The sequence below is a fragment of the Erigeron canadensis genome, chromosome 4, assembly GCF_010389155.1.
Source record: "Erigeron canadensis isolate Cc75 chromosome 4, C_canadensis_v1, whole genome shotgun sequence".
NCBI classification, from domain to species: domain Eukaryota; kingdom Viridiplantae; phylum Streptophyta; class Magnoliopsida; order Asterales; family Asteraceae; genus Erigeron; species Erigeron canadensis.
The window spans coordinates 37,621,609-37,633,416 of NC_057764.1; the positions used below are offsets into that span (position 1 = coordinate 37,621,609).

Genomic DNA, 11,808 nt, shown 5'->3' on the forward strand with positions numbered 1-11,808 from the left:
CAAATAGTTTATCCAAGGTTCATTAAATTTATAGTTTGGCAATATGAAATATCTATTAAAGACATAAGTTTCTTTTTTTTCCCCCTCAAGTAATCAGGTTCTTCATATAGTGAGCCTTTTGACTCTAATGTAAACGACTTAACCGGTTAATACATGGTCGTTTTCAAAATTAATTTTCTTCATTGCCACCCAATATGTTATCTAACAAGATTTGAACATGAGACTTTTTTCTGTACAAATAGGAGATTTTCTCACCACTAGATCAACTTAATTATAGTAGTGGTAATCAACCATTGTTTAAATTTTTTATATTGGAGATGCTGTTATTCACACTTTTGATTGATTCAAAAAGAAGCTTTCTATACGTATACATAGGGCCATAGGGGTATTTGGTTTGAAAGGGGTATTTGTTTTGGAGGCCCATAATTTAAAAAACTTCCATTTTTGGGCTTCTATAAAATAGGTTATTAAGGCCAACAATTAGCTAGTTGGAAAGAAAGAGAGCTTAATATGCTCTTAATAAGCTAAGCAGACACATCATAGACACATAAAAGTGGAACAGCTTAAGTCCTAACTTTAAAAGCCTGGATCATGTTTGACGAGAGCTTTTAAGAAACTTAATTTTATGGACGGGTCAAGAATATCAATTTACTCATAACCAAAAACCCCCATATATAACAAATTAAATTATATTCATGCACGTAAAGCAATTCAAATTGATCAGAATTACAAACTGCATGTTTGTGTGTGTGTGTGTGATTAAAATAGAATGAAGATGGTGAGGATCTTACCAATGGCTTCATCAACATTTCGTCCTTTCTCCTCCATCACATCCTCATCTCGATTGCTCACTTTCTCCACCTTCAATCCATCTCAAGACCTTAATTCGTTCCGTTTGTCTACATGTATGATTTTTTTTATATTTTATTTTTCTTTTTTTACGAATGTGTTTATATATATAAACTGCGTTTGATCGCGTTTAACATATATCTATATTGAAAATCATCTTGTGGATTTCCTTTCATTCTTTTAATTTCTGTTTTAATGGAATAAAAGAAGAGGCCCATTTATTTTATAAATTTATCATGCTAGCGGGCATGCGTTAATATATATGCAGCAAATTTAAAAATAAAAGGGGTCAAAATGTTAAAAACCTATAAGAAATTTTTTAAAATCGATGAAAAATTTAAAAATACATGACAAAATTTAAATTTTGAGGGGGGCAAATATGCCCCCCTTTGCCCCCCATGTGGTACCGCCCCTGACTATATGTATGATCATTTGGCCGTCTCGTAGATTTTGGTGTCATAATCAGCAAATAAGTTCATTTATATTACGAAAATTGTTATATCCAAAAACACAATATTTTTGATGTGAAATGACCCATCAGCCCGATTGGTTTTGACTTGTGAGTTTGAGTCCTAGGAAAGCCAACCATGATATTGCATATAACCTCTTTAAGCATTATCCTCCATAACGCCTTCGGGGGGAAAACTATGGCCTTTTAGTCTGGATGTTTGGATGATGATGTGGCGTGTACATGGTTTTCTAATGATGACTTGCTCTTCTGTTTTGTGTTCTTGGCCAGTCAAACTGCAGCCACAACCGTTTGGTTTAAAAGCTTGTAAATTGGTAAGAAATGAAAGAAACTGTGTGTCTCCTAAAACATTTGCTAGTATGGCCAAAGGAAGCACAACAACTACCAAAGAAAGTGCCTCGGAATGGGTCAAACGTGACAACAGAAGACTGCTTCATGTTGTTTATCGTGTTGGTGATTTAGATAGAACAATAAAGTAAGTATGTTAATTACGTTACTGTTAGTTTCAATGCCGCCGTCTTAATTAGTATCAATACTTTGACTTCAACCAAAAGTATGGGTTCAGGTTCTATAAAGAATGCTTAGGAATGAAACTGTTGCGGATACGAGACAATACTGAGGAGAGATATACCAATGCGTTTCTTGGATATGGCGCGGAAGATTCACACTTTGTTATTGAACTAACATACAGTAAGCCTTTTTGCAACTTAGTGAAACTTGGTCATGAATGGGTAATAGATTCATCTTGTTTATTTCTATCTCAAAGAAGTCAATGGGTAAAATAAAAAAAGTTACACTATAAAGGGAAGGGCTCAAAAAGGTTGAACGTGTTAAACGGGTTAAAGTGGCCCAAACGGTATAAACTAAGAAATGTTTTCAGAAAAGAAAAAAGGTATAGTACAAATATAATGTTTGTAATCATAACACAATAGATATGCTGTATGAATCTCTAAAAATATGGACTTAAAGTCGTTGCAGGTCAACCTAACCTGTTTTGACCCCCACTCAAGTTAACTTTATCAAACCCCAACCAGTTTTAACCAGCTACCAAATCCGCCCATCTCGCTGCCCCTACCACAAGTGATCATTTAAATGCTGAACTCTGCAGAGTATGATACTTTGTATTGGGCACAGTCCTAGTATGTAAACCCATTATAATCTATGAACATGTAGGTTCTTCGATCTCTACTAATTATGATTTTAAACTTCCAGATTATGATATTGAAAAATATGACATTGGATCTGGATTTGGTCATTTTGGTATCGCGGTTGATAATGTGAGTTTGCTCATTGTCTTCCCTATGCTTGAACATCATGACTTGGTTATTCTGCAAGATTGAGAACTCTCATCTAACTTCGCCGTTAAGGCTAATAATATTATTAATTTAGCAGTACTTGACTTTCATTGTGCTGTAGATGACAAACTCGATCCCTTTGCTTATTAATGAGTCAAGTTGGGCTGTGTTCAACTTTCTACATATGGAACAAACCTTTTCAATGTATACGCCTTTATAGTGATACTGTATTAGATTGTCATCTTAATATGATAGGTTTTCAATCATGTTTAACACACGCTAAATAACTGGATGAGAAGTGTTTCTGATCGACCCAACCTATCACTGATTCTTCATTACCTCTCTAGTCCTTGAGAACATTCACTGCTTGGATGGATCACTAGGTTAAAATCAACCATTATAATCTTCATTATTGACAAGATTCGATTTATGCATAGATTTCCAGGGCCGTGGATCTCATAAAGGCCAAGGGTGGCACTGTAACTCGAGAACCCGGTCCTGTCAAAGGTGGAAAGTCAATCATAGCATTTATTGAAGATCCTGATGGTTATAGGTTTGAACTTATAGAAAGAGGTCCAACACCAGAGCCACTTTGTCACATTATGCTCCGTGTTGGAGATCTTGATCGTTCTATTTCTTTCTATGAGAAGGTGTGAGAGATTAGAGTACAACATTTTCAGGTTTGATGTAATATTTCGTAGTAACTAAATTAGATTTTTATCCTGGTTAACTTTAGCTTTTATTGCTTTAGGCCTTCGGTATGGAGCTCCTGCACACAAGAAATAGCCCTGAATATAAGGTAATAATCTGTTTTCATGTTCAAATCTGTTGCTTAAGCTTGCTCACCTGTACCATTTCCATTATGGCCCAAATGGACACAGCGGGTCAATATGGGACTATTTTCAGTACTTTTGGGCCTGTTTCAGTTTAACAACCTGTCCAAACAGACAAATTGGGCTAGAACCAAAAAAGGTTTACAAAGGTTAAACCGCAGATACTTTTTTTTGTCATTTTTCATCAAACTTATAAATGATTTGGTATGAAACTATATTTTTATTCTTTTTGCCACATATAAAATTGCTTTTGACTACAAAACATTTTTAAGCGGATGCCAAACCACCCATTCTGCCACTTTTAATTTTATGCTATAGTGATGCAAAGAAATTAACTTTTTCTGCAGTATACTATTGCATTGATGGGTTATGGACCTGAAAATAAAAGTTGTATGCTGGAGTTAACATACAATTATGGTGTCACTGAATACGATAAAGGGAACGCTTATGCTCAGGTTCGAAAACCCTTTCGTTTTGCCAAAAGGCATGTTTGATTATCCTTATAGCCTATAGGTACCAGGTGATCAAATAATAATTCTGAAAGACCAAATGTGGCAACTAAAATGTGATTCTTAACAGATAGCAATAGGAACAGATGATGTATATAAAACTGCAGAAGCAGTTAAACTTTTTGGTGGCGAAATTACCAGAGAACCCGGACCGCTTCCTGATATCCACACCAAAATTACAGCATGTTCGGATCCGGATGGTTGGAATTCTGTAAGCTTGCTCACTCAACTCAATACGCCTTTTCAATTTGTTTTTACTGTTCTATTAATCCGTCTATCAGTCTATGTACAGACAAGTAGTATGATATTTCTTGGATGATTCGATTATCATTAGAAGATTTTTGATACTTTTTTATAATAACTGCAGGTTTTTGTTGACAATATCGATTTTTTGAAGGAACTAGAATGATTACTGAATCCAGAAGTGAGTCCAATTGGTACAACTTCATATTTGGTCATACAGTGCGTCAGTAATGACTTGCAGTATACTATTGATCATCCATCAGTTCCTATTTTGTAGATTAAGAAAACAATATTTTTCACATATTCGATACTGTTGATGTCGTTTTGATACAATGATATTGTAATCTAACGGTGCATCTCAGTGATCTTACAAGAAACATTGTAGAATTCATATTGTAGAATTCATAGTACAGTGGTACATAAGGATTGAAGATTGAACCCTTGACTTTTGTTTTCAAAAAGCAAAAGGTTTTTCCAATTGACCCTGTTATATTCTATAATGAATGGAAATAAAAATTTGGCAATGATGTGAAATACACGATAGAAATCATTTATTGAAAGCTTAAGTCCTTCTTTGAGGGGATATACAAAACAGCATGTATAAACGAAAAAACCTGGAACGGAAAAAATGGAGACTTAAATTTTATGAAATTTAATAAACAAATAATCTTCAATTAATTGGAAAATGAGTTTTCATTTCCACAAGTTTAGAATTGTGGCTTGGAGCATTCTGGTGGCATTTGACCTTTAAAACGCTTGACATCGGTGCAGTAGTTGTAGATCATGTAGTTATCTCTAACCCATTTGAGCTGACCCTGTTGACTCATTGTAAGTTGGTTGTAAACAGGAGATGTCCACCAGTTGGCCCGGCTGGGAATGGCACACTGGCTAATACTAACTGGCCCGTTCCACTTACAAGCTCTAGCCCTGAACCTACGGTAGTTAGCTACAAAAGGTGCAGCCGTCCAGTCGATTTTGACCAGGCCACCTCTTGTAGCCCAGTTATCGGCATTCCACAAACTGGAGTAGACCCGCATGCCTTGTTGGTTTGGGTATCCAATCCCTTCACTCTGATAGTTTCTGAAGACTCTAACAGGAATGCTATCAACAAACCATCTGGAATACATACATAAGATAGAGTTATAAGAATAATGAATTGAACAACCATTTAAAAAAAAGACTAATTGTGCTTTTGACTTTGTTCACTTACACAACTTCTGTAGGGTTCCAGTGAATGGTGTAGTTGTGATAATTGGCAGTCGGGTCAAACCATAATTTGAACTGCTGTTCTCGGTTACCTAGACCTTGGGTGAAGATATTTGTGTGCACCGTGTAAGGCTCTCCTGTCGAGTTCCCCAAAAACTCAAAATCAATCTCATCATGCTTGGCGCCCGTAGAAGACAGCTGTCACGATTCAAAATAAGTACTTAGTGCTCATTTTGGTTTTACCTATAATGTAGTTAAAAGTTTCTAACTAGTAACTCTTGCACTTACATAATACGCGGTTACAGTTCCAGCAGAGTTCCCTGGAACCAACTTGATTAGCATTTCAATGCTTCCAAATAAGAACGCCCTCTTAGATTGGATACCAGATCCTGTACACGTTTCATTTTTTGTTAATAATCTAGAAGCAATATAGTGTCACTGTCATATCATGTAAAGAAGATAAGAAGCTGATTTCAATATGTATATACCTGAAGTTTGGTCCAGAACAAGCTGGAGGTCATCACCTTTGTTTGAAACCGAAGAATGCTGAGCACCCCAATTAAAATACATGCTTTTTGAGAAGTTTGCATTAACCATGGCAGACTGAAATGCAAATGCAAACACAAAAGCAACCATAACCACAGCTCTAGAACCCGCCATTTTCAAAATTGATGAACAGGGCGGACTCATTTCGTTTAGGTATGTAGCTGTGTATGTTGTTGGTTGCTGTTGTTCTTGTTTCTTGATACCTTATATAGCCTGTGGCCAGCATATGTACCTCACCAAGATGAATCCTGTTGTCATTCCTTTGACTTTGTTTTATAACATATCTTGACCATGTCTTGCCTTTTGACATCTTGCAATACTTATGCAGTAGTTTTAAGATTGACATATCCATGTTTTTGGCTGTCTTATGTAATGATTATTAGATCAAGATATTACATAAAGGGTTAGTTAATTAACTTATATATTGCTTCTAATGTGGTGAATCTTGTCTCCTTGAAGTTATTTAATGTCTCTATGTTAGTTTTTACAGGTTACAGTTGTCTGTTTTAACAAAATTGTCATTACAAATCTGTCTTCATATAAACTTATGTAAGGATATATACATGGTCACATACTCGCATGGAACTTTTCACAATGAGAATGTTTAACTTTTATAAATCCTTATACGATGATGATGATATGATTTGTTTTTTTCTCATGCATAATCCTTAAACGGAAACTTATCTAAACAATTAAAGAACACGGCTATAGTAGGTACGTACATATGAACAACATGGAGTCGTTCATTGTATGGATCACAGTGGTGCCCGACTGGTTAGAGGGCTAGCTAGCTGCTAGCTGGTTCTGTTTATTATTAATTAATACGTATACATATGTGGCGGGTCACCTACACTTTCCAAGACGTGCACCCCAACGAAAAATAATACGAGTAAACATCACATTAATAAGCTTATTAATTATTATTATTATTAGGGTTATTTATTGAAATGATACCTAGACTATCCACCATATTACTGATTTCATACCTATAACTTTAAAATTACTCTCATCATACCCCAACTTATCAATTCTCCACTTGAACGATACCTGACCTGACGGGCGTCAGTTTGGCCGTTAACTTGGGGTATAACTACCGTAAATTTTAAAGTTTTAGGTATAAAACCAGTAATATAGTGGATAGTCCAGATATCATTTATGTAATTAACCATTATTATTATTTTTATTATTATTATTATTTTTCAAATCTTATTAATTTCTAATGAAAGTGATGTTTTTACTATAATAATAATAATAATAATAATAATAATTAATAATAATAATAATAATAATAATAATAATTATTATTATTATTATTATTATTATTATGGTTGTTGTTGTTTTTTTTTTTAATTACACAAAGTATTATTTAGGAATAAATAATTTTAAAAAGTACATTGATAATTTTTTGTAAATATTTACTTTTATTTTATAAAAGAATACTTTAGTATTATAAAAAAATTATTGTAAATATTTAATTTTTTATTAAAAATTATTAATATATCAAATTATAGCGCGGTGATTGATGCTGCACAACGTAAACGCGTCAAATATAAGACTAAGTGTGCGGATATTGGGTATGAATTTCTCCCCTTCTCGTTCTCTTCTTTTGGGCAACTTGAAAAGGATGTCGTGACTATACTAAAGCGGATCCGAAAGTTCTCCGTGACTTAAGACATTGGAGCACGTGCAGCTGCTCATATATTTAGTAGAGTTGGTTTTGTTATAGTTAGAAGAGTGGAGACCCATATAGTATCTCGGTTTCCCACTAATTTCTTGTAATTTCTATGAATTTCTAATAAAATGATGTTTATAATAATAATAATAATAATAATAATAATAATAATAATAATAATAACGATTAATTACATAAATGATACATGTACTATCCACTACATTACTGGTTTCATACCTAAAACTTTAAAATTTACGGTAGTTATACCCCAACTTAACGGCCAAACTGACGCCCATCAGGTCAGGTATCGTCCGAGTGGAGAATTGATAAGTTGGGGTATGATGAGAGTAATTTTAAAGTTATTGGTATGAAATCAGTAATATGGTGGATAGTCCAGGTATCATTTCAGTAAATAACCCTTATTATTATTATTATTGTTATTACCACATCAATAAACTTAATTTGGGTATGATTTATGCAATATGATAGATAGTCCAGATATGATTTATGTAATAAACCCTTATTATTATTATTATTATTATTATTATTATTATTATTATTATTATTATTATTATTATTATTATTATTATTATTATATTTATAACGGCGTGTTAATTAGTTAGCAGTTCGAATCTTAACCGTGACATCCAAGCGGATAGTATGTTAGAGGTTGGAACCCGAAGGCACCCCTGGAGACCAATGGTGCGATAACATGGTCAACATGCGTCCGGAGAGATAAATGTCTAAAACCATGAAGAATTGAGATTCGATTCCTAATTTTCCAGGTGGCCACTTTGTCAAATACCTAGTGGTTATTATTATTATTCGGTATGAGGTTCATGGATAAAGATTAGATATGTATTTATCTTTAAAAAAACGATTTTTTTTTTTCCTTTTGTTTTTTTCATTTTAATTTTTCTTCTAAACAAAAACCCATTTTCAAAAAAAGTAAAAATAAATCTTTTAAACATTACTTTTGCATATCTTATACATGTGTAAGGTTACTTTTATATTTTGTTTTTGAATTTTCTTAGAATAAATTTTTATTCGCAAAAAAAATAAAATGAGTAAAAGGTAAAAAATTAAAAACCATCTTTTCTTTTATAATTTTTTTCCGGGATCCCTACGTTGTGGTTCATATATAATGGTTATAGTATTCAATAGTTTAAAAAAAAGTGTCTTATGTTTTGAATTTTATGATAATGAACGAAATTTAAGAAAACTAAATAATTGATGACATATTAAATGATAGCCTAACATATTATTCAAAATTTAAATAGAATTCACAAAAAAACATTAATAAGTTTTTAAAACAATAGAATTCAAGCATACATAGAAAAACATTTGTCTCTACTTAATATAGATACAAAAGAGAATGAGATGGAGAAACATAAATGTAGCCATCATGATTAGGTTTCCAATCCCTTCTTAGTACAAAGATGAGAGATAGAGATATTAGGGTTGGAGAGAGAGAGAAAGACTAATAAGAAAAAAGAATAGAAGTAGATTAACTTGTCATTAAAAAAAGAGATGTTTTTAGGCGGGGGGAAAATAGCTTCAAAGAGAGAATCCTGTAGTGCCAAATGTATTTTCAAGCTATTTTAGGATAGATACGAGTTGGTCGGGGTCCAAGAATACCCGGCAACCCACAAGGTGATGGTCGCGGTCCAAGAATACCCGGCGACCCATGAGGTGATGGTCGCGGTCCAAGAATACCCGGCGACCCATGAGGTGATGGTCGCGGTCCAAGAATACCCAGCGACCCATGAGATGATGGTCGCGGTCCAAGAATACCCAGTGAGGGCACCCATTGGGCGTGGCATACATTATTCCAGCCTGCATTCATGCATGACGACTGATTATGCGGTTGAAAACCCTTATTAGGAAAACCTCCTCGTGATCGAAATTGTGCCCGACCCGGCTGTGAGTCAGAGACAGCAGCAGTAGCAGTTGTTGTGGCATTCTTTCGAGCCTCCTCCTCCGATATTAATTTGGAGCGAGCATCAGGAGTAGTGGTTTGTTGTAAGAAAGTGGCAACACCAGAATTAACCTTTGCATCGACATCATTAGCAGCCGGTTGTTGATCTGCAGAGATATTATTATTATTATTTGTGTTTGAGAGTTTTTGTGAGGGGGGTTTACTATGATGATAATCAATGAAGACAGTTTCGAGGGCTTTCCAAGCTTCCGCAGCAGTCGTGAAAATTGTAATGAGCAGATCTTGAGAAATCGTATCACATAACCATTGGAGTTCATCATCGACGCAATGGCCGCCGCCAAGTGGGGGATTAAGGGAGGCAGAAGCTGAACCAGTAGTCATCATCATGATATAAAAATTATTAAATTCAAATTCGTATTCGTATTAGACGCCCTAACCAATTAAACAACAGCAAAAAAAAAATTCCAATAAAAAACCCTAACAAGTTTAATCGGTTGAAGAACTTTGTGATTATATGACCATGCCAAATTACATTACAAAATACACTGATTTTTATATAATGGAATTATTATGAATAGTGTCTTTTGGGGAGGACCCATACAAGAGAGCAGAAAGAAAGAGGAAAAAATTTAATATGTTGAGATAAATCGGAGCACTATAAAAGAATGAAACTTTTAGCAAGTTATAACATTTTCCTGGTTAGTACTGTGGCTTAGAGCATTCCGGTGCCATCTGTCCCTTGAAACGCTTGACATCCGTGCAATAGTTGTAGATCATGTGGTTATCTCTAACCCATTTGAGCTGACCTTGTTGACTCGTTGTCAATTGCTTGTAAACAGGAGATGTCCACCAGTTGGGTCGGGTGGGTAGGGCACACTGGATAATACTAACTGGCCCGTTCCATTTACAGGCTCTAGCCCTGAACCTTCGGTAGTTAGCCACAAAAGGTGCAGCCGTCCAGTCGATTTTGACTAGGCCACCTCTTGTAGCCCAGTTATCAGCATTCCACAAACTGGAGTAGACTCGCATACCTTGTTGGTTTGGGTATCCAATCCCTTCGCTTTGATAGTTTCTAAAGACTCTGATAGGAATACTATCAACATACCATCTGCAATACATTCATAATAGCTATAAATCTTTTACACGTTTAACAAAAAATGATTAGTGAAAACTAGTGATCCTTTGACTTTTTTTACTTACACAACTTCTGTGGGGTTCCAGTGAATGGTGTAATTGTGGTAACTGGCAGTCGGGTCAAACCATAATTGGAACTGCTGTTCTCTGTTACCTTGACCTTGTGTGAAGATGTTTGTGTGCACAGTGTAAGGCTCTCCCGTCGAGTTGCCCAAGAATTCAAAGTCAATCTCATCATGTTTGGCTCCCGTAGAAGATAACTGTCATAATCCAACACACAAAAGTTACTTCTCATCGACATTTTACCTATAACTTAAGTAGTATAGTTCACAAAGCTTCTTATGAGTTATTCTGCACATACATAATATGCAGTTACAGTTCCAGCAGAGTTTCCTGGTACCAACTTGATTAGCATTTCGATGCTTCCAAATAAGAACGCCCTCTTTGATTGGATGCCAGATCCTGTAATTAAAATGTTGGAATTCCTCTAAATGAAAAGATGTACAGTCAAACTGTATATTCTGTAACAAACAATAAGGTTTGCAATGAGTTACCTGAAGTTTGGTCCAAAACAAGCTGTGCGTCATCACCATTGCCTGAAATCGAAGAATGCTGAGCACCCCAATTGAAATACATGCTTTTTCGGAAGTTTGCGCTAACCACAGAGGAATGAAATGCTATTGCAAACACAAAAATAGCCATGAACAAAGCTCGAGAAGTTGCCATTTTCAATCTGGTAAGTAGTCACTTTGTTTCTATGTTTGGTAATTAAGTATGTATGTTGTTGGTTTTTGGTTGCCATTATTCTTGATTCTTCCATGGTTTATATAGCCTTTGTTGAGCATATGTACCTTACCAGTATGAATTCTGTTGTGTTTCATTATTCTTTTGACTTTGTTATATATAATATATCTTGACCTTGTCTTTCAATTTGACATCCTTGCAGCATTTATGCTGTAGTTGTAATTATATGAATATCTATGTTTCGTGTTATGCTCCATAAAGTGTGATTAAATAATACAATTTGATTAAAAAGGCCTACATGAATTAATGTTTCCATATATGATTGTAATATACTAAACCTTTTGTTTAGGGCCAGTTCAAAATATGGAT

General features: G+C 34.7%; 3 protein-coding genes across 3 annotated transcripts; 1 reads left to right on the forward strand and 2 right to left on the reverse strand.

The window, feature by feature from the left end:
• Window positions 1-1,554: 1,554 nt before the first annotated feature.
• Window positions 1,555-4,364, forward strand: LOC122597541 (probable lactoylglutathione lyase, chloroplastic). Its single transcript, XM_043770123.1, has 8 exons — window positions 1,555-1,793; window positions 1,884-2,008; window positions 2,531-2,595; window positions 3,051-3,263; window positions 3,365-3,412; window positions 3,794-3,901; window positions 4,026-4,166; window positions 4,323-4,364. Exons 1-8 carry the CDS (start codon window positions 1,555-1,557, stop codon window positions 4,362-4,364), a joined length of 981 nt encoding a protein of 326 aa, XP_043626058.1.
• Window positions 4,365-4,905: 541 nt separating this feature from the next.
• LOC122597834 (probable xyloglucan endotransglucosylase/hydrolase protein 26) lies at window positions 4,906-6,064 on the reverse strand. The gene is made up of 4 exons (XM_043770407.1): window positions 5,893-6,064; window positions 5,693-5,793; window positions 5,409-5,602; window positions 4,906-5,314 (listed from the first exon to the last, which is right to left on the reverse strand). The coding sequence occupies exons 1-4, from the start codon at window positions 6,062-6,064 to the stop codon at window positions 4,906-4,908; spliced, it is 876 nt and encodes a 291-aa protein (XP_043626342.1).
• A 4,196-nt stretch (window positions 6,065-10,260) lies between these two features.
• Window positions 10,261-11,421, reverse strand: LOC122596594 (probable xyloglucan endotransglucosylase/hydrolase protein 26). Its single transcript, XM_043769205.1, has 4 exons — window positions 11,250-11,421; window positions 11,057-11,157; window positions 10,762-10,955; window positions 10,261-10,669 (listed from the first exon to the last, which is right to left on the reverse strand). Exons 1-4 carry the CDS (start codon window positions 11,419-11,421, stop codon window positions 10,261-10,263), a joined length of 876 nt encoding a protein of 291 aa, XP_043625140.1.
• Between the last annotated feature and the right edge of the window lie 387 nt (window positions 11,422-11,808).

What these genes read in the sequence shown, in the direction of transcription:
- LOC122597834 (XM_043770407.1), bottom strand. Translation starts at nt 6,064, where the DNA reads ATGGCGGGTTCTAGAGCTGTGGTTATGGTTGCTTTTGTGTTTGCATTT. An exon ending in GAACTGTAACCGCGTATTAT is followed by an intron (nt 5,603 to 5,692) that starts GTAAGTGCAAGA and finishes GAATCGTGACAG; the next exon opens with CTGTCTTCTACGGGCGCCAA. An exon ending in TGGAACCCTACAGAAGTTGT is followed by an intron (nt 5,315 to 5,408) that starts GTAAGTGAACAA and finishes TATGTATTCCAG; the next exon opens with ATGGTTTGTTGATAGCATTC.
- LOC122597541 (XM_043770123.1), top strand. Translation starts at nt 1,555, where the DNA reads ATGACTTGCTCTTCTGTTTTGTGTTCTTGGCCAGTCAAACTGCAGCCA. An exon ending in GATTTAGATAGAACAATAAA is followed by an intron (nt 1,794 to 1,883) that starts GTAAGTATGTTA and finishes GTATGGGTTCAG; the next exon opens with GTTCTATAAAGAATGCTTAG. An exon ending in AAGGGAACGCTTATGCTCAG is followed by an intron (nt 3,902 to 4,025) that starts GTTCGAAAACCC and finishes GATTCTTAACAG; the next exon opens with ATAGCAATAGGAACAGATGA.
- LOC122596594 (XM_043769205.1), bottom strand. Translation starts at nt 11,421, where the DNA reads ATGGCAACTTCTCGAGCTTTGTTCATGGCTATTTTTGTGTTTGCAATA. An exon ending in TGTTTTGGACCAAACTTCAG is followed by an intron (nt 11,158 to 11,249) that starts GTAACTCATTGC and finishes TTTTAATTACAG; the next exon opens with GATCTGGCATCCAATCAAAG. An exon ending in TGGAACCCCACAGAAGTTGT is followed by an intron (nt 10,670 to 10,761) that starts GTAAGTAAAAAA and finishes AATGTATTGCAG; the next exon opens with ATGGTATGTTGATAGTATTC.